General features: G+C 41.0%; 2 protein-coding genes across 2 annotated transcripts in view; one reads left to right on the forward strand and one right to left on the reverse strand.

The window, feature by feature from the left end:
- Nucleotides 1-21,398, reverse strand: part of NLRP14 (NLR family pyrin domain containing 14) — a 33,050-nt gene extending 11,652 nt beyond the window's left edge. The window contains 11 exon segments of the mRNA XM_021685648.2: nucleotides 1,590-1,760; nucleotides 2,153-2,323; nucleotides 6,549-6,716; nucleotides 9,134-9,179; nucleotides 9,182-9,297; nucleotides 13,110-13,989; nucleotides 13,992-14,702; nucleotides 17,877-17,948; nucleotides 18,724-18,886; nucleotides 18,888-19,019; nucleotides 21,348-21,398. Coding sequence (XP_021541323.2) covers nucleotides 1,590-1,760; nucleotides 2,153-2,323; nucleotides 6,549-6,716; nucleotides 9,134-9,179; nucleotides 9,182-9,297; nucleotides 13,110-13,989; nucleotides 13,992-14,702; nucleotides 17,877-17,948; nucleotides 18,724-18,886; nucleotides 18,888-19,019; nucleotides 21,348-21,398 — 2,681 coding nt within the window.
- Nucleotides 844-999, forward strand: LOC110576541 (60S ribosomal protein L39-like). Its single transcript, XM_044919573.1, has one exon. The coding sequence runs from the start codon at nucleotides 844-846 to the stop codon at nucleotides 997-999; it is 156 nt and encodes a 51-aa protein (XP_044775508.1).
- Nucleotides 21,399-22,075: the final 677 nt, after the last annotated feature.

The following is a 22,075-nucleotide window of genomic DNA, read 5'->3' on the forward strand; positions in this document are numbered from 1 at the left end:
AATACAGCAATATGCTAGGTAAATTTTTTGCAATATATAAAAAATAATGGTTATAATGTATATTTACTATTAATAACCATAGTATATAACATACATAACAGAAAACATCCAGAGGAAAATTGAGCCTATGAAGAGGCAATTCCTAGAATACTAAAGGCCAAAAACATTTGAAAAGATGCTCAAAATCAAATTATTTTTAGTTATTTTCAATTATCTAAATAATACTGATTAAAAAAAATAGTAGATACCCAGTGAAGATGTTAAAATACAGGCCACTAGACTGCCGAGGAAATATGAACAATCTGGAGAAAATTTAACCACATCTGATAAAAATTTTGGTATCAATTCCATGTCTAAAATTGTCTAAGAGCAATGAAGAAAATAATCACACTGATCCAGCCATACCATGGGATGCTACAGTTCTGTTTAATGGTGTTCATATGTATTTACCTGTTCTAAGCCCAGAATATGGAGCTGGACAGGCAGACTTTAGTCCTGAATCCATTATCTTCTTATGAGCATTAGGCAAGCAACATAATCTTTCTAAGCCTCACATTTCCTACCTGTCCAATGAGGCACTTAGAACTCAGGTGGCCAATTTGACACCAACAGGTACTTTTGTACAGATTAAACCAATTTAGCATAGGGCCCAGCACAGAGTAAGGACAGAATAAATGGCAGTTATTAATACCATCATCCTTGTCATTTTCATTATCATTATGGATAACAGAAGGGAAAAAGCAAGGGACAGAATATGTGTGTAACATTCTCTCTTTTAAAATATATTTCAGCTTTTTTCTCCTTTTCGCTGTCATCCTGGTGTGTGGTTGACCGTTCCTCGCCATGTCTTCTCACAAGACTTTCAGAATCAAGAGATTCCTGGCCAAGAAACAAAAGCAGAATCGTCCCATTCCCCAGTGGATTCAGATGAAAACCGGTAATAAAATTAGGTACAACTCCAAGAGGCGTCACTGGAGAAGAACCAAGCTGGGCCTATAAGGCATTGCACTTCATGAGATGGCACACATGTTTAAGCTTCATGAAGATCACACGTTCCTATCTTTTTTTTCCCCACGTGTTCCTATTCTATCACTCTATAAACATCCCTCCTACCTGGCCAATACACATGTTTTATCAGGGAAATGATTTTTCTCTGTTACTATGCCTCTACCCCAGTAAGTTGGTTCAGTAATAAATGTGAGACCTTTCAGTTGAACTGCTGTTGTGTTCTGATTTGTAAAGTACTGAAATCCCCCTCCTGTCAGATCTCACATAGCACTGTCCCATAGAACTTTCTGCAGTGATAGAAATGTCCCTCCACAACCAAGTATTTAAAGTGTGGCTAGGGGGTGCCTGGGTGGCTCAGTGAGTTAAGTGCCTGCCTTTCACTCAGGTCATGATCTCCCGGTCCTGGGATGGAGCCCTGAATCAGGCTCCCCGGATCAGTGGGGAGTCTGCTTGTCCCTCTCCTTCTGCCCCTCCCCCTGCTCGTGCTCGCTGTCTCTCAAATAAATAAAATCTTTAAAAAAAATAAGATATATTTAAAAATGTAATATACATCAGAAGGATGAAAACTAGTAGACTCTTACATGAGGCTCTGGAGATTGCACTGTGGATTTTTCAAAGTATCACTCACAAGCTTTACTCCATCATCTCCCAGGATGTTGTCTGCCAAGCACAAATGTGTCAACCTTTTGTTGCTGATGAGGGCCAAAGAAAGAGCCTCACAACCAGCTACTGTGAGGCCACAGCTTTCTAGGCTGAAGGAGAAACAGACGGGAAGGGATCAGTCAAATCCCAAAGTTCCTGTTTCTCTTCTCCTTTGCAGGGACACTAGCTGGTACTTAGAGCCCCTACACCTCTACCATAGAATCAACCTTTTCAAACCTACTGAAATTACAAATGCCACTGCAACTATGTACAGGGGAGGGGAGAAGGAGGAAAATAGTAAAAATAAGCAGTCATGAAGAAAAGCAGCATTTAAAAGTCAAAAAAAGAGGAAGCAAAGGCGGCCTTCATGTAGAGTTCATCCAGGCTTCACAAATGAGCCAAGTGGTGTCAAGGCCCAAGCAGTTTTGCCCTTTCAGCTCTTCACTAAGCCACACAAGACTGCACAGAAGGACCCCAGGGAAAACAAATCAGCAAGACTAACGATAGTCTCTCTAGGTGACACTTGGGATGTCCTAAGGCCTCACACAACAGCTTGATCCCATAATCCAATAGGTGATTGGTCGACAAATTCAGAAATCTCAGGCTCTGGCTTCTGACGAGAGCCTTAGAGATATTTAGACAGCAAACTGTAGTTAGGTCGCAGGATTCCAAGCTGGAAAACAGCACAGAAGAAGAGATGACCCTCCTCAGAGAAGAGCTATGAGCACCATTCGCCCAGCCAAATGGTGTTGCCTCCCAGGCATTGTGACCCATTCTGAAGACCAGCTTCCGTACTTGGAGTAAGTTCTTTAATTAGCACAAGGCTCTGATAGAGCATCAGGAAGGGAGGGGTAGGAGGCCTGTCTCTTCCATCCCCACCTCCCCAATTCCCTATGAAAATACATATGAACACACCAAAAGTATTTTTTAAAGATTTATTATTTGAGAGAGAGCAAGAGTGTGCACATGGGACAGGGGGAGAGAGAAAATCCTTAAGCAGACTCCCCACTGAGGGGCTTGATCCCATGACCCTGAGATCATGACGTGAGCTGAAATCAAGAGTCAGACGCTTAACTGACAGAGCCACCCAGGGGCCCCCCTAAAAAATATTTTTAAATGATACTCTTATTTTAAGCTAGGAGGACTTTCCTCCAACTACAACATGGAAGATGTACTGAAGGATGCTGTGTCCTTACACTCTGACTTCTGAAACAAATGGGCAGAAGTCAGGAGCAAAAGCTGTGATTCCCACAGTAAGAGCTCACCTATTCATGGGAGTCAGGAGTCAATTCATGTTTTCTGAGGAACCCAGTCCTTAAGAGTAAAAACAAGAAGAGGATCAGAAATAATATACTTTCTAAAAATAAAGAAGGGAAGCAGAAGAAGGAAGAAGTGCATGTAGGGCCCACACTCTTAGAGACTCCTATTTAGAGATAGCTTGGGCTGGGAGAAGGCTGGGCTTGATACCAGCTCCTAATAAGAGGAGTTCCAGGAACTTGGAATTGCTCTAGTTACTTCTTTGAATCAAGCACTTATCAACTCAGTCTCTCAGGAATTGGTTCTCTTCATCAAAATAAGGGTGTATATAGGTAGGAAAGAGAAGCTCCCTCCTCAGTCCAGAATTAGACCTCAATGGATGACTTAGGACACAGCCTAAGGCTGAAAACCGCAACTTGCCCCGAAAAGGTGTTGCAGACTGAATTGTGTTCCCCAAAATTCGTATGTTGAAGCCTGAACTCCCAATGTGACTGTATTTGGAGACAAGGCCTTTAAGGAGATAATTAAGGTTAAATGAGGTCATAAGAGGGGACTCCTGATCCAGCAGGACTGGTGTCCATATAAGGAGAGAGGCACCAGGAATGTGCACACACAAAAAAGGCACGTGAAGACACCGTGAGAAGGGGCTACCTACAAGCTTAAGAGAGAAGCCTCACCAGAAATGCACCCCACCGGCACCCTGATCTTGAACTTCCAGGCTCCAAAACTGTGAGAAATAGATTTCTGTTTAAGCCACCCAGTCGGTGGTATTTGGTTATAGCAGCCCGAATAGAGTGATACAAAGGGATATTATATCAGCAGCCAAGAAGGCAGTTAGAGAAACAAAGGAAACATTGGATTTGGACAGAGCTCTTCTAGAAGGAAAAAGATTCCAATATTATGGGGCCTGTGGATAAAATATTAAAGCTTAACTAAGGGACAGAAAATAAGTACATTTATGAAAAAGAGAAAATGGGGAAACAGAGGAAAATGTTTAGAACGGCTTGCTTTACATTTTAAACATACATAAAAAGATGCAAATTCTCTGAAAGAAGAGCACATCCTAAGTGGAGATCCGACTGAGAAAGGGAGCAGGTTTAAGATAAAAACAGTGCAACAGATTTAAAAAAAACAAGAGAAAACTGAAATCTGTATTTCAAGCAATAAAGAACAAAAATCAATGACAATTTGAGAAACACCCCAAAAAGGAAGGGGAAAAAAAGATTAAAATGACAAAGTAGGGTGCCTGGGTGGCTCAGTTGGTTAAGCATCTGCCTTAGGCTCAGATCATGATCCTGGGGTCCTGGGACTGAGCCCGGAGTCCCTGCTCAGTGGGGAGCCTGCTTCTCCCTATCCTGACCCTGCCCCCTTCTGTGCTCTCTAATGAATAAATAAAAAATCTTAAAAAAAGAAGTTCTTCTGGGCACAACGAGGTGTTACTAGTATGCCCAAGATTTTTGTTTTTTCCCTTATTTGCTCAACATATTTTAAAAGCTACCCTATTATCAGGCCCACATGTGGAACAGTTATCAGGACAAGGAGAATAGATCTTTCTCCCCTACCAGAGGGGAACATTTAGTAAATATTACAGTGAAATAGTCACATGAAAATTCGTGATTATATGTACCTTTCCAGTATGCTCATGTACAAGGGATAATAGGAGTCTCTCAGCAATTTAAAGTTTTCTTAAATGCTTTAAATTTGCAAAGTCCCTGTGGTAACTGGGGATATTTTTGTGAGGCAGCCTGGCAAAGACCTCCTAATTTGTCAATACTCTCACTGCTCACATCATCTAGAATCAGTGGGAAACTAAAATATCAAAATGCAACTCTGCAATGTTGAGCTCAGCATGATCTATGCACAAACCAGACTACTGTGGCCAGTCGACTGTCCATAGCTGTTATGGGGTCTAAAGCAAGCATAAAACTGAAACTTTCCCCAGAGTGTTAATAGGAGGTCTGTAAGACTTTCGATTACTTCCAGGGGTCAGCCACAATGGGAGAACGTCCAATCCTACATAATGCCATGTTCAAGAATTACAAAGCTCTGATGACTTCTGCTGCCAAAACATTGTTTACTGGTATAAGGAGCCCTAACTAATTGACCCAGATGGATGGCTTCCTATTTGAAAGCCTACTAACTGGGTCTCATCAAGGCTCATCAGTGGAAAACATTCAAATGTCAACTGATGAAAAAGATCTTACCAAGTCCTGGTGCTCTGTCAAGTGCCAAGGCATTTTGTCTTGGACCCACAGCTCCCACCGTGAGAAAACATCTTCCCCTCCATTTAACAGCTTTTTGCCACTAACTTAGTAGCAAGAACCAATGACCTACTTCTCACCTGGGTTCCAGACTAGAGGTGGCAGGTTACTGAAAATTCTTCACAATGTCTTAAAACTACTTCACAGACAGTAAAACCAGTACCAACCTGGTCTGCTGACAACTGAACTCAACCCATGTTCAAGAAGCATCCAGCAACTTTCCAGACATGCTCTAAAGTGAATTTCATCCTACAAAACCTGGTGAGACTTAAAGAATCTCCAGTGGTAATATAGTTCACCTGCCTATTGTCAAAAAGGAAGTCTTGTTCCTTGTGCTTTGTATGTATAGTTTATAATTTGCTTCTGACAAATACAGACCTATCTTGGCCTTTCATACATCGAGGTTCTGTCTTGCTCCACCCTCCACCCTCCCCCCACCCCCAAGTGAATCCAGGGATTATAAAAACTTCTAAGGTAAAATTTACTGCAAGGATTTTTGTTTTGTTTTGCTTTTGGTTTTATTTTGTAAGAAACTGAATTAAAAACCTTTCATTGGAAAATAAGATCTCCCTTGAATTCGGTCACACAGTGTGGGGACCAAGTAGGATTGCCAACCCTCTCACTTTCAGAAAAAAAGCAGACCCACCACTAGGCTCCGCAGTGTGTGAGGGCACAGGAGTACTGTGCCGGCTGCCAGGTGCCATGCTCTTCCTCCTCGGCCTTCTGTATGGGTCACCAAGTTGCAATTATAAGGTGATGGTGATTCACTATCAAAACAAGGAAAGCTCATCTTCATTAAAAAAAAAAAAAAAAAAAAAAAAAGGCGGGGCTGGCGCCTGGATGGCTCAGTTGGTTAATGTCTGCCTTTGGCTCGGGTCGTGATTCCAGGGTCCCTGGGATCGAGTCCCTCATGGGGCTCCCTGCTCCACGGGGAGCCTGCTTCTCCCTCTGCCTCCCTCTCTGTCTGTCTCTCATGAATTAAAAAAAAAAAAGTCTTAAAAAAGAAAAGTAAAACTGAGCCTGCTTAGCATTGCCCCCAGTTACCACTAGTGCATTCTTTCCTGTAAGCATTCAAAGATACAATGACTAAACATATGGCTGCGCTGAAATATGAAAATTTTTAAATCTTTATAAATCCTGGGTCTTTTTGTTAAATTTAGGAAATGGAGAGATGCAACTGTACAATGAGGTGTCCTCAGTGAAGGGATGGGAGCAGTTAAAAGTCCTATCAGGAGGAAATCACCCTGAATCTACTGATTCCTGCTATTCCATATCGTGAAAATAGATTGAAGCTGGCCCAACGAACAGCAAATCAAGGCTGTAAGATTCTATTTGGACAGACAAAGGTCTCAATTATAACAAAAATAACTCACGACTTACCTCAGATTCTGTAGTTTACAGTCTGGGTGTTTCAAGGCTTCACATAATGACTTTACTCCATCGTCGCCTCTATCACTCCCTTTCAGATCAAGATGCATCAGATTCTGGTTGTGAGTCAAAGAACTAGCAATATCCTGACAACCGCCAGGGAAAGAAAGAAATCTCATCCTTCAGAGGAAAAATATGCAGGAGGAATTACAAAATTATCTCTGTCCTGGTTACAGCATTCCCTTGCTTTTCAAATCCAACTCTTTGATATCTAAATATTCCTGTCATTTCTTATCTTACTTTGAGTTTCTCCTATTTCACAGGTGGCTATAAATCAGTTTCAGGATGTTGCTTAGTAAAACAGTTGGGTTACAACTTAGATGTCCATTACATCCTGACAACTGATACTCTCAACTTCTTTTGATCTTGAGGGAAAAGAAGGTAATAACATCAGGAAAAGCAGAAGGGGAGTTTTTGAACTCAATTCCAATAAGAACTACCTCAAATAATGGGGGATATTCCAAATATTTCAATTACAGCATTAATTCACAATATTTAATCCTTAAAATAACCCAAGGTGAGTTCATAGTTACTATCAACTGTTTGAGATGCATCATTAGCAAAACATATTACTGCAAAATACGCTGTCATCTCATGGACTTTGTTAGATGTACAAAGATAGCCCAAAGCTAAATATGGGAGGAAATTAAATACGCCCATCTTTCTTCCTAGTTGTTATCTGCTACTTAGGCACTGTTAGCTATATCTGATTCTTCCCTAAGTGCCTCTGCTAGCCCCCAATGCCCAGCATGTTCATAGTGCTAACTGTTCAAAACATCCCTTTGTAATATCACCTCTTCTCCCTTTTGCCCACCACCTACCCTTTACTCTCACCCTCCTTCTGGCCAGGCACAAGAAAACAAAGCTTTTACCTGTTACATCACTAGCCATCATCATCTGGTAAAAGTGCCTGAAGCACTCACTAAATATAAATTGAAAGTACAATTTCATGTGTTAAGGAAAAGGGACTTGAGAAAGGAAGGCCACTCTATGGTGGGAAAGACTAAGTGCCGCCTTCATGGTGTCCTCCCTCGAGGAGCCCTCGCATTCTAGAAGAGGAAGCCATTTAGCCCAAAAGAAGGCAGTAGCTCTTGTTAGGGCTTTAGACTGGTGACATTCAGTGAAAGGGAAATGTAGGGGAGATGTCTGGGGGTGAAGGAAGAGGATTTCCAGGAACCCCCCTTAATCAAGACTTCTGTGCAGTCGCCTTTCACATCGATGTGCAAAACCAGGCCAAATCTGGTTACTTGGAACATAAGGTCAATCTCACTAAAAACATGGAGATTCCAATGGAAATACTTAGGGGGAAGCCTGCCCCCCCCCAAAAAAAGAACATCAATCTCCAGTGCTAATCATTTGTTTAGCATTCAGTACATATTACTGAGCACTGATTAGGCCTTGAGCACATTGATGGGGACTGAATATAGGACTAAATAAGATCAGTTCCAGCTCCTAGTACAGCCAGTAGACAAGGAGAAAGATGTGTAAACCAGCTAATGTAAATAAGTGATAGGGCCTGTAGAATCAAATTAAGATATAATAAAGACCGAAATACCAAATGTTGGCAAGGACGAGGAGCAGCAGGGACTTTCATATATTGCTGGTAAGCCTGAAAAATGGTACAACCACTCTAGAGAGCTAGTCGGCAATTTCGTATAACAAGTTAACACCCATCTGTGAACTAGCGATTCCATTCTGAAATATTAGCCCAAGAGATGAAAACCTGTATCACACACAAAAAATGTGTCCAAGAATAGTCCTAGCAGCCTTGTTCATAATGGCCAAAAACTGGAAACAGCCCGGTGGTCTATTCAAAAGAGAATGAAGGAGTTGCAATCTATCATACAATGGCATGCTCATTAGCAATATACTATTGAAACACGCAACTACTACATGGGTAAATTTTTAAAAATATTTTGTTGAGCAAAAAAATACTGACACAGCAAGTACATACTGACTGTATGAAACAATCTCAATTATTTACAGGAACAGCACAAGCTAACCTATAGTGATAAAAGGTTAGAACGTGGTTGCTGCTGAGACTGCATAGGGTAAGAAAACTGAATCGAAGAGGGTAGAAGGAAACTTCCAGAGGTGATGTGTTTTCTATCTTATTTTGAGTATTGTTTACATAGGTATATGTAATCATCAAAACTTAACTAGACATAACTGTGCATTTTATTAAATGTAAATTACTCAATAGAAAAATTAAATAGTATGCTCTAGAACTTAGCTTTGAAAGTGCTCTGTTGAGTTGCCTAGAATGCCTTAGCTCTGTGTTGTTCATCTAGAAAATTCCTATCAAGGCTCAAAAACCACATGTCAACAGCTTCTACACTCCAAGCAATCTTTCCCAGAACAAGCTAGTTATGCCCCCACATCCCCTGAGGTTTCTACTGTGGGTGTTCTTAGAATATTTTACACAGTGGATTTTAAGTGTTTGCTTATCCTTGGATCTCCCTAATAAGTAGTAGCGGGAGGTGGGACAAAGAAAGAAGCTGAAAGAACTCCACGAAATTTTCTCATGCCAAACTTACAAGAGTTTTTGTAGTTTACAGTTTGGGTGCCTCAGTTCTTGATAAAAAGTCTTCTGGCTAATTCATTGAGGTTGCTAGGACACAGGTCCAGTTCTCTCAAGTGCTCATTTGTATGAAGCACAGAACAGAGATCTTGCCAGTAATGAGTAAAGTGACCACCATCCCTTCGCCTAAGTAATCAAGAAAAACATAAGATCGATGTATCTATTTCAGCCCAGGCAAGTCTCAGAAGATGGTATTGGGTGGAAGTGGTTTTTTTTGTTTTTAAGATTTTATTTATTTGCCATAGAGAGCACAAGCAGGGGAAGCGGCAGGCAGAGGGAGAAGCAGGCTCCCCGCTGAGCAAAGAACCCAACGCGGGACTCGATCCCAGGACCCTGGATCATGACCTGAGCCGAAGGCAGCCACTTAACTGACTGAGCCACCCAGGAGCCCCTGGGTGGAAGAAAGTTATTCTAGAAATGGTGAGTGCATCAGTGCAGTCTTGCGTGGGCGCAGTCCACCCAACAGTCTTCCTCTTGGCACTCCAGGAGGCTTTGTTCGCCCAATAACTCCCTCACCCCTTCAACACAACACACAAAGTTAGCCTAGAGACTTCGTTTTGGAGGACGAGACTTAGGAAGGATGACAGAGGTCTTCAAATAGCCAAAGAGCCAGTATCAAGAAGAAAAATAATCTAAGACCACAAAGAGTAAGCGTAGGCGTAGTGGGTAGAGATCCAGGCACGGGGGTGGAGATTAAGAACCATGGGTTACGAGCTGCAGTTCTCCAGTTTACTGGCTACCTGACTTTAGGTAAGTCACATCAGTTCTATGAACTCTGAGCTTTCTTCATCTATGAAATGGGAATTCCATCTCCCTTCACAGGATTGTGAGGATCTAACAGTCGAGTTTAGTGCATACGCAAAAGCACTCTGTAAATCTGTAAATGTTGTATAATTTAACTATTAGGCACATTTTCAATAAGCTCATTATAAACACAGGTTAATAAGGAACGAAACAGAGGATAGCCTTATGATTACAAGCATAAGCTCTATAACAAAAGAGTCTTGAGTCTTTCATATATTGCTGGTAAGCCTGAAAAATGGTACAACCACTCTAGAGAGCTTTCATATATTGCTGAGCTTTCATATATTGCTGAGCTTTAAGAACTCTGCCACTCGCTAACATGGGTGATTCCGGCAGTGCAACTAACTTATGCGCTGCTTCTGAAACAACGAAGATAATAGTATCTCTTTCTTAGGATTACTGTGAAGATGAGGACAATCTGCAGAAAACGGTTGGCAAATGTTTTCCACTGTAAGTGCTTACAATTGGTAGCTGCCCTCTTTCATATTAAAATATATAAAAGTCTAGCATGTTGCCTTATACAAACAGCTGCTGTAGGAGAGGGAAAAAGTATCTTTTTCCTTGTGCCCTCCTAGCTTCTAGCTGGGGCCCTGTAAATTAGACTGACAAGAGACAGATTAACAAGAGAAAAGCATACAAGTTGTATTAGCATGTGCACTGTGGATACGCATGGGTGAAATTAGTGAGGAGTAATTTAAAGGGGTAGATAGAATTTGGGGTTTATATAACTAATTCAGCAGGAAAAAGGCAGGGGGATAAAAGGCACTTGTGGAAAAACCAATGACCTGTTGGAAAGATAAATTGACCCTAAAGAGAACAGATGAGACATGATAGTTTGTGACAGTGTCTGCCTGGGTATGGGGCCATACCTTGCTTTAGCAAGAATTTTCTGGTCCCTAGTCCTTCCAGAGTGCATTCTTTTTACAAGTTAAATATACGTACCATAGTGGATCCAACTTTGTGCTAGATCACATCCCTCCCTGAGGACTAAAGATTATTTCTAGCTGTTGAGAGAGTTGCCAGGTGATTGCTCTCCTCACCAGACTTCTGTCTCCAAGAAGAAAGTAGAGAAATTGCTTCCAGGGAGGGGATTGAAGACAGTTGAGTTCTTTTTGGAGGTTCTGCTTCTAGGCAGGTAAGGGGTTTCAGGAACTCCTATGCCTTCGGCTCAAAATACTTCTTTTGGAAAAGTGACATATTTTGAGGTGGCATATCCTGATCTCAGTCACTACTCAATAAATATTGATTCCCCCAGGGGCCCCTGGGTGGCTCAGTCGTTAAGTGGCTGCCTTCGGCTCAGGTCATGGTCCCAGGGTCCTGGGATCGAGCCCCGCGTCGGGCTCCCTGCTCTGCGGGGAGCCTGCTTCTCCCTCTTGTATTCGCTCTCTCACTGTCTCTCTCTCTCTTTCTCTGTCAAATAAATAAATAAAATCTTTAAAAAAAAATATTGATTCCCCCATACCTTACGTACCTTGGATTGAATAACATTGCAGAGTGCTGGTCTCTACATCACCTGAGGTCTTAAATTTGACAAAACTAGGCAATAAATCATTCAAACATTTAAGTGCTTACTATGTAAAAATGCCATAGGGTTTAATGGTGAATAAGACAGAAATACTGTTAAATTTACAATGTTGTTATGTTATAGAAGACACTGACTGACCTATAATGTGCCTCTTAAAACACTGGGTTCTCAGACTCACCTTAGCAACAATGCCATCTCTAATATTAGGTAACACCAGAACACAGGTGAGGGGAAGGTAGCATGAGGACTAGCAGTATAATGGCCAGAATGCCTTCCTAATATTATTAGGCATAAAATACGCTCTAATGCCCTGGGTTCAATCACAGCTCTTAACAGAACCACTAAGTCAGAATTGAGAAAACAGACTAAAGGAGATTATTTACAACACCCCAAGGACAGTAAAGGTCACAGCATCCCAGCCTACAATTCCACTCCCACAGCGGAAGAAAAATAAAAATGTAGGTCCTTATAAGAGATGTGGTTCTGCAACTGTACATAAAGGCAAGGAGGCAGCGTGGGTCAAGCTGGAAAACCAAGGACTTGACAATCAGATGTGTGACCTCAGTCAAGTTGATATCTTCTTGGTACCTCAGGGGTTTTACTAGCAAAATGGAAATAACAACATCTTCCTGGGATTGTTGAGAGATGAATTGAGGTGGGCCTCAGAAGACTGTTGGGCATGTGTCAAGCAGATGCTAGCTATTATCTGATGTGTGCCTGAATCAATAATGGTACACTTACTTTCCAGGTGAACTTCTCTGAATTGCAGTGTGGTATTCTCAAAAATAAACTGAGATATGCTTTTGACCAGCATCAAATTGTATAATTGGTTAAATATCCCATGTACTATATAACTATATACCGCATAGTAAGCCCTCAATTTCAGTTAGATCCAGAGGTAATCCCATAGTTCAATTCTTCCCTTAGACGTAGATGGATAGAGTCAGAAAAGACAACTCATGGAAGGGAAGAGGGTAAAATAGGCATCAAACACTTCATTTATTTTAGATTATTTAGATTCATTTATTCTTTCAAAATATTCATTCAGCTCCTACTATTTCTTACCCAAATCAGACTCTCCTGTTAGGTGTTAAAGGGCTGAGACCTTTGATGAACTACAAAGCAAAGGCTGACCTATGTCTAGGAAGTGGGGAACGTGAGGGACATAGCCCAGAGAGACGCCCTGTGTCAAATAGCTTTAGCAAGAAATTCCTGGTCCCTAGTCCTTCCAGAATGCATTCTTTTTACAAGTTAAATATACGTACCATAGTGGATCCAACTTTGTGCTAGGTCACATCCCTCCCTGAGGACTAAAGATTATTTCTAGCTGTTGAGAGTGTTGCCAGGTGATTGCTCTCAGCCATGCCCCTGTCTTGGGATTGCTCTCAGGCCAAGACAGTCACTTCAGAAAAGTTTTTGTCCTTTCCTCACCAGTAGCCATGACTGGTCAGTGAGGGATTTTAGTGTTTGGCCTCCTTGCCTCAAGGTGGGACAACTCTAAAGGGTAATCCTAGCTCTGGGACCTCTGCTGAACAATTCCCCTCCCCTCCCACTGATGAAATTTCCTTCCCTCACTCCCCTGACAGGGCACTTCCCCACTTACCAAAGTTCAGCTGGGGGGCTTGAGTTTAACATCTTCTCAAATAACACAGTTACAGACAATTTAATGGTCCGTAAACATTGGCAGTGCTTAAGGCAGAATGAAGACACAAGTAAATGGACTTTTCCACAAACATCAATGACAAACTTTTGGGAAGATCTCATTGCCTGGCTTATAAAGGCTTCATCTTGAGTCTCATACAGATAGAAAAACAACTCCAGAAATTCTAGCTGTGCTGGAAAATGTTCGCTGTTCCCCAGTATCTCGAGCCACTGAAGGATCTTCCTTTTTATCTCCAGTGACATTTTACAGTTCAAAGTTGTCTCCAGTTGTTTTACTAGATCATCATTCAAAAGGCCAAACAAAAAGCATTTCATCTGCATCAAATGGGGATCTTGATCACTGTTGCTTTCAAGCAATAGCTTCAAATCTTCAAAAGACTGAAGGGAATTGTTCCTGGTCCCCCAATTGTCTTTCAACATATAGAACATAGCTGCAAGAAACTCCTGAACATGCAGGTGGGTGAACACATAGCAATTTTCATACTCCGTGTGCTTTTGAAGAATACTCATGTCCAGGAAAATCAGCACATCCCATTTAGTTAACCCATGCTTTCTGAGATCTTCCCTGTACAACACAGATGTCATAGTCCACACTCCTTTGGCAGCCAAGTGCCACAGTCTCCTCAGTTGGGTTTGGTTGGGTGGACTAGGACAGTTTCCATCTACTGGTGGGAAGAGGCTAAAGATATAGCAGGTGAACAGAGCTGTGGCTGTTTTGCAGGTTAATGAGACATCACTACCCATCTCCATCTGCTGTTCCAGACAGGTGCAGATGGCCCAGCACACCTGGGGGACTTTGCACATGCTGAAAAGCATCTCATGCTTCTTAGTGAATTGGATACCTGCAAGGCCCTCTTCTTGTCCTCAAAAAACTGGTAAATATATTCCTTTCTTGCAACCTTGGACATACCCAGCAGCTCTACAGAATGCTGGTTCTTCAACAAAGGCTTTAGTTTCTTACAAGCTGTAGGTCACGTTGTCACCAATAAAAACGACTCAGGGAGGATCACTTTCCTCAGCAGACTACTCGTAAGGAAGGACACTGGGTGTACCTGGGTCCAGTCTTTGCATAGCACAAACTCAGGTTCCTCAAAGGCGAAGTTCAGTTCATCAAAACTATCAATAATAAAAAGGAGACTACTCAGCTGGGACATTATCCTTTCAATGGAGCCTTCCGTGCTGGGCCAGTCCTTGGTTATCATTTGAACAAAGCTTCGTTCTCTCAACTGGTTGATTTCTCTTGCATTGAAATAAAAAACATAGCTAAACCTCTGCTGATAGAGACTGCCCTGGGCCCAATCTACTATTGCTTTTCTCACCAAGGTTGTTTTCCCAACTCTAGCAGCCCCCTGGAGCACGACTGTCTGTGGCTGCTCACCGGTTTTCACATCCACGTTGAACAGATGTTCCAACAGTTCTCGATCTTCCTGAGCAACTCCAGGATGGAAATCTTTAGGTTCTCCCAACAAACACTTCTTATCCCACATGATACAAAATTTTTCCTTTATTTGGGTTCTGTATTCTGTTCCATCACCTAAGTCAGAATACAGCATGGAAAAAAAAAAAAAAAGAAAAAGAAAACAAAGATACACATGATCAAAGCAAATTCTATGAAATGCAGTGTTAAGAACACTCAGCTCGGCTCAAATCAAAGTGCAGCTGGTTTAGAAAAGAATGTAAGTAAAACAAACAAAGGTTCCTGTAGATTTAAAACCCGCATAAGAAACTGAAAAAACAAAACTGGTCATGCAGAAGGATGAATTTGGGGTGGAAAGTAAAAATTAGATTCACACTAGAAATATGTTCTCTTAAGACAAATACCATATGATTTCACTCATATGTGAAATTTAAAAACAAAACAGATGAACATGGGGAAGGGAAGGTAAAATAAAAAGACGAAAATCGAGAGGGAGATAAACTATAAGAGATGCTGGACTCTAGGAAACAAACTGAGGTTGCTGGAGGGGAGGGGGGTGCGAGGGGTGGGGTAACTGGGTGAAGGACATTAAGGAGGGCACTTGATGTAATGAGTACTGGGTGTTATATGCAACTGATAAATCACTAATTTCTCTTCCTGAAACTAATAATACATTGTATGTTAACTAACTTGAATTTAAATAAAACAAAAAAAGAAATAGGTTTTCTTTGTACTTTTCCTCTACAGAGGAAAAAAAAGAGGACTATATGGAGAACAGAGTCATCACCCAGATGAAAAAAGAACACAATTAACAGCGACAGCCAGGGAGGACCTGAAGATATATCTGAATCCACAGATCAAAATAATCCACTTTATAGTAAAACATTAATAGAAATGAACATTGAAGCATAGCCTGAAGAATATTAAAAAAAAAAAAAAGTATTCCCTTTTCTAGATATGTCTTCTCAAGCAAGGGAAACAAAAGGCAAAAATAAACTACCAGGACCACAGGAAAATAAAAATCTTCTGCACAGCAAAGGAAGCAAATCAACAAAACTAAAATACAACCTACTGAATGGGAAAAGATATTTGCAAAGCATATATATGATAAAGGGTTAGTACCCAAATTATATAAAGAACTTCTACAACTCAGGGCACCTGGCTGGCTCAGTCGGTGGAGCATGTGACTGACTCTTGGTTGTAAGTTCAAGCCCCATGTTGGGTGTAGGGATTACTTCACATTAAAAAGAACTTCTACAACTCAACATCAAAAAAACAAATAATCCAGTTAAAAATGGGCAGAAGACTGGAACAGACATTTCTCCAAAGAAGACATACAGATGGCTAACAGACACAAGAAAAGATACTCAACATCACTCATCATCAGGGAAATGCAAATCAAAACCATACTGAGTTATCACCTCAGTCAGAATGGCTAAAATTAACACACAAGAAACAACAGGTGTTGGTGAGGATGTGGAGAAAAAGAAACCCTTGTGCACTGTTGGTAGGAATGCAAACTGGTGCAGACACTGTGGAAAACAGTATGCAGGTTCCTCCAAAATTAAAAACAATTACTGTATGATCCAGTAATTCCACTACTGGGTATTTACCCAAAGAATATGAAAACACTAATTCAAAAAGATATATGCACCCCTATGTTTATTGCAACATTACTTACAATTGCCAGACATGGAAGCAGCCCAAATGTTTATTGATAGATGAATGGATAAATAAGTGGTGTATGTATACAATGGAATATTACTCAGCCATAAAAAGAATGAAATTTTGACATTTGCAACAACATGGATGGATCTAGAGAATATAATGCTAAGTGAAATAAGTCAAAGACAAATACATGATTTCACTCATATGTGGAATTTAAGAAACAAAATAAATGGACCAAGAAAAAAAAAAGAGATAAACCAAGAAACAGACTGTTAACTACAGAGAACAAACAGATGGTTACCAGAAGAGAGGGGGGGTAGGAGGATAGGTGGAATAAGTGAAGGGGATCAAGAGGACACTTATCGTGATGAACACTGAGTAATGTACAGAATTGTGGAATCACTATATTGTACATCTGAAACTAAGAGAATACTGTGTTAACTGTATTGGAATTAAAATTCAAAAAATATTCCCAAGTGTCCAAGCAGAATGAAAACAGTTTCACCCTAGTTAAGTCTGATTCCTTCTTTAGATCTTAAATGTCACTATCTCAGAGAAACCCTCTGTGAACCCCAATGCTAGAATAGTTCTCTTTCATATTTCTCAAAACATGGTATATTTTTCACAGCATATCTCACAAAGTATATTTTTTAAAGTAAGTAATTCTTTTCTTTGTTCTACCAGGGCATTCAGTACAAACATCTAACATAATTCATGTCCCACTAGTTTATGCTTAGATCTCCTCCAGAAGGTATGTATTACAAGGCAGATACTCTTTATGGTATGATATCTTGTACAGTGCAGTACTCAAAAGAAAATTGGGATTATAAGGATGATTTTTACTTTCTTCGTTATACTTTTATCTATCTTCCATTTTCTAACAGTTAACTTCTATGAGGTGGAATCCTGATTTCCTAAATTTATGGCCAGTAATAAATACCATAAGAATAAACTTCCTTATACCAAATCAGAAATTAAGGTCAAAGCAGAAAGTTATCTTCAAGATCATTTAACATAATAAGCAATTTTTATTTATTAGTGCTTGGAATAAACTAGGTCTCAATTACTTCTTGAATGAAATAATGTGGCCCATCAGAAGACAGCATAGCTGGGTTAAGAATAATTTCTCACCTGGTCGTTTTCTTTCTACTGTAATTCTATTTATACAAACTAGAATTCAACTACATAGAATTTGAAACAAATTAGGGGGAATGGAAATGGTATTGAAGTAAGACTAAGAAGACCTGGTTCTAGAAATTACATTCTATATGGACTAGTTGGTCACCACTCCTGGAACTTAATTACAGGATCATTTCTAAAGGAAGAAAGTGGTTGTGATAAACCCAACAGTCCTTTCCAAACTCAGGGACTCTTTAATCTGTAAAATGAGACATGAATATACCCTTCTTCATCAGACTGTGAGCTTCTGACTGGGCATTTCCAAATACTCCTCTTACTGAGGCCCTGAATTAACATGGCCCTGATTCTGACCTTGGCCAGACAGCCAGTTTTGTTGACTCTTTTTGAATAATCATCATCAACTGTCCCCTGGGGCATAAACCCCTATTACACTTCAAACCCTCAAACTCCTCCCAAATCTGAAAACAAAACACATCTACTCACCCTCCACTGCCTCCTGATCATCTTGCTCCTCCTGTGTCCTGGCATCCTCTGGTCCCATGGTCTGGGCTGTCCCTGTGACAGGTTCCAACAGGATTGGGAGATTCACCAAAGACAAGGGGAGCTTTAGTGATAGCTAGAACAGGGGCCAGAATTGTCCTCAGCAGTCCATTTCTATGACATCTGGGCTTAAGAAAACTGGAGCCAACGTAGCCTCAGACTCCACCAGCTTAGCTAAGGGAGAAGTGATGTGGTATCAACAACACTGGAGCAGGGACCTCTTGCCAGACCCTCCATCCTGTAACTTGAGGGCAGGTGCCTTAGTCTAAACCTGTTTCCTTGTCTACTCTGACCTCACAGGAATATGGTGAGGCTCCTGGGAAATAATGAATACAACTTTGTAGCTGTAAAGCCTTGTAAAGAACACAAGAAAGAAAATTTTGATGTCTAATATTTCATACTTAGGAATGACCAAAAATATCATCTTGGCTTATGCCCCTTAATATTTTGCCCATTCCTCATATTTTAGCAAAGATTTTAAATCCTATTTTAACTTATTTAAAATTTAATGCAACCTATGACTATTTGCAGTTCAGGCAAAGGAACACTAGATGGGACAATTCTTATCATTCAATTCCTTTAATCATCCTAACTGGTACAAGATGGCTGAATTACTCCCAATTAAGGAGCCAGGCTGAGTAATAACACTCAAAACCCTCCTGCCTCTTCAGGGTTTTTCAAATGATCCAACAATGGTTTAATCCCCAAGTCCCTTTCAGAGAATCATGCCGTTGGGCCTCAGGAAGCAAACCCTTCCCCCAGCCCCAGATAGGTCCCCAGCATCACTCACAGTTGATCTCTGCTGTTGCTCTCTCACACAGATCCTTCAGGTTCATCTTGCCAAAGATTTTGAGAGCCACATCCCAGGCTTGCTCCCCGGGATAATATTTTTTCATCAAATTAGCCAGGTCTTCTCAACTGGCCTTCTTCACATCAGCCCAGACAGAGTATCTGGCAGTCCCTGGGCTCCACAGTCTCGTTCTTTAAAAGTAACTTGAATTTATTCAATTCCTCTTTGTTCAGCTCTTCTAAATACAATAGCAGCCCAAAGTCAGGAAAGAAGGAAGACAACGACCCATCTGTTATCTTGCTCACGGATCAGTATTCAGGCTTCAGTGGGAGAAAAACAATCAGAAGAACATGAATAGGGGCACCTGGGTGGTACAGTCTGTTGAGTGTCCGACTCTTGGTTTCTGCTCAGGTGGTGATCTCAGGGTCGTGAGATGGAGCCCCGGGTAGGGCTCCAAGTTCAGTGCAGCGTCTGCTTAAGACTCTCTCTGCCTCTGCCTCTGCCCCTCCCCCCTGAACACCCTCTCTCGGGGCGGGGCGGGGGGGGGGGGAGAGGGGGAGTGGGGCAGGGGGAGCAGGAGGGAAGGGAGGAGCAGGGGGTGCTGAGGGGGTAGTGGGGGGAAAAGAAGAGCTAGGGCGCCTGGGTGGCTCAGTCGGTTAAGCATCTGCCTTCGGCTCAGGTCATGATCCCAGAGTCCTAGGATCGAGCCCCACATCAGGCTCCCTGCTCAGCAGGGAGCCTGCTTCTCCCTCTCCTGCTCTCCCTGCTTGTGTTCTCTCTCTCTGTCAATAAAATCTTAAAAAAAAAAGAAAAGAAAAAGAAAGAGCTAAAGTTAAACTAAAAAAAAAAATAACAGGTTCATCTAAAAAAAAAAAGAATATGAACAAACAGGACTGATGGAAAGGATTAGAAAACAAAATGCCTATAAAAATATAGATTAATTCCACAAACACGTGTTGAAGCCCCAGTGTTAGGTTCAGTATTTAGTGTCCCCTGTACTACATTTGCTGTCACAAAAACATTCCTTTAATACAGACCACTGTAGGTTTCTTCCACCTTCCCAAAGTTACTCCCAGTCCCACAACTTATGAGCTGTAAGAAATAAAGGCAATTCATCTCTCTGAGCCTCAGTTTACTCTCCTGAAGTGAGGAGATCAGAATCACCCTCAGAGAACTGCAGTACGGATTAAATGAGGTAGAGTTCATCTATCACCTGGCACAGACCAGGCTCCTAAGTACCAGCAACTCTCCTCATGCCTTCACTCCCTGACCAACACCCAACATGTATCTCAGCCCATAAAACATTGTTATTGCACCCCCACCAACACATCATTACTCTTGAAGAACAAACAACTGGAATATGCCACCATCTAGCTCTTTTTGTCCTGTCATCTCTGGTCACAAATCCATACACAGCCAGTGAGGGTCTGCGTTTCCAGCTCATGAGCTCCTTCCACACCCACTCCCCAACACTGCACATATTCTGGAAGTGTTCCACATTAAACCTCACCCAAAACCACATTCTCTCACATCACTGACCTCAGCTCCCCTGACCATGTTCCACTCCAACATTTCATTCTGATGCTCACTCCAGACTTTATCAGCAAGGACTACTCTACACTTAACCCACAGGCTCCTATAACCCATTCTCTCCTAATACCTTCCAGGTAACAGAGCAATTTCTTGCCCTCCCTCCCACTGTGACAGTTCTTCCAATACAATCAAATCCTCTTCTTTTGAGGCGGTTTTCCTTTTATCTATCAGCCACTTAAGAGCCTTATACAGTTTCTTATTCAGCACAGGTACCTCCAGTTAATCACTTAACTGTGTCAAGTGCCTCATCTCCTTTTGAGTAACTGGTTAGAGAGGCAGAGCTAGTAAGTAATACAGACAGAACTGAGATCCTTCCGTCCTCCAAAATACTTAACCCTAATCTTGCTAATGGGCCTGTAAAAGAAGGATGAGGGAAATAAAAATGTACAGGAGGGGGATTTTACTTCTTAAGCAGAAAGTGAATTACCTCAAAATTACATAGTAAATCAGGACTTTATCCTACAGTAATTAGGGAGCAATCAACTATTTTAGGAACTTGTCTTTTTTTTTTTTTTTTTAACTGCACTGAAGAAATATTCTAGATTCTAGATTAGGATGTGACCAAAACAGGTTCCATAGTAATTTTTTAAGAAGAAGCAAAAAGGAATAAATTTGAGGAAACTTCAAAGGAACACTGAAATTTCTCCAGGACCAAAAGGCTTCTCCCTGACCACTCAGTAGTCTCAACGACATATAAACATGTCCAACTCTACTCTTACATAAATGTTCCCTTTACTCCACTTCTGCTTCATCTTCATGCTCAAACTTCTTCAGAGTCTTCTATATGTAATCTATTATTCCTCCACAATCCACTGCAATCTCACTTTTGCAACCAGAATTCCACTGAGATAACTTATACCAATTACCACCCTGTTGCAAAACCCAATAGGTATTTATTTTTGGATTCAACAGTCATATCTATAAGCAAGAAAAAGAACAGTCCCTACCTCTGCAAAGATTAGAAGTTAATGCATGCACCTAACTTACAGGGTGCCATACATATAATAATTACTGTTTTAACAATGCCTTACTGCTTGATGTTCTCTTTCCCCTTTGCTTTCGTAATACCACACTTTCTTCATTTTCCTCTGGTCTTTTCAGGTGTCTCTGTGAGCCAAGATCTGTATGGTTCTGAATCCTATTGGGTTTCTACTACTACATGAGGTCTACTATTCTGAGAGAAAGTACCATATACTCTGGCCTCCTTCCCAAAGGTTTTATGCTGTTCTTAAAGGAACTGTTATTTTTGTTCTGTGGTCTCCTGTTGTTTATATTTTTGGGAAGAGGAAAACTTCTCTGGGGTTGCTCTTCTTATGTCAAGGCATATCATAAATTCCAACATATTCTGAACTAAAATGGGAATCAATGGTCTAAGAGGATTTATTTCAATTTGCAAATTTATTGGTGTAAATGTTTGCCCCTTATAATTAAAGCACATTTGTTCAAACTACTCATTCAGTGCACAATAATGACCACATTTGTTGAAGATCTACAGTGTATAGGTTCTTTATGAAAATTTTCTTTAGTCTTAAAAACAGTCCTGAAACTTGCCTAGGTTACAGAGTTGACAAGTAGCCAATCAAACTACGAAGCTCATTCTCTTTCTACCAGGTAACACTGCCTTTTAATTTCACTTTATTTTTCTAGGCACAGGGAATTCGGGGTTAAATGCAATCTGGGTGACCATGTTCTGTGATAATGGACCCTGCGCTGAACACCGGGCTTTGGGAAGAGGAGGACCTCTAAATATGTAATGGCA

The sequence above is a fragment of the Neomonachus schauinslandi genome, chromosome 11 (genome assembly GCF_002201575.2).
Source record: "Neomonachus schauinslandi chromosome 11, ASM220157v2, whole genome shotgun sequence".
NCBI classification, from domain to species: Eukaryota; Metazoa; Chordata; class Mammalia; order Carnivora; family Phocidae; genus Neomonachus; species Neomonachus schauinslandi.

Bases quoted from the DNA above. Each gene is read 5' to 3' on its own strand.
- LOC110576541 (XM_044919573.1), top strand. From the start codon at position 844: ATGTCTTCTCACAAGACTTTCAGAATCAAGAGATTCCTGGCCAAGAAA.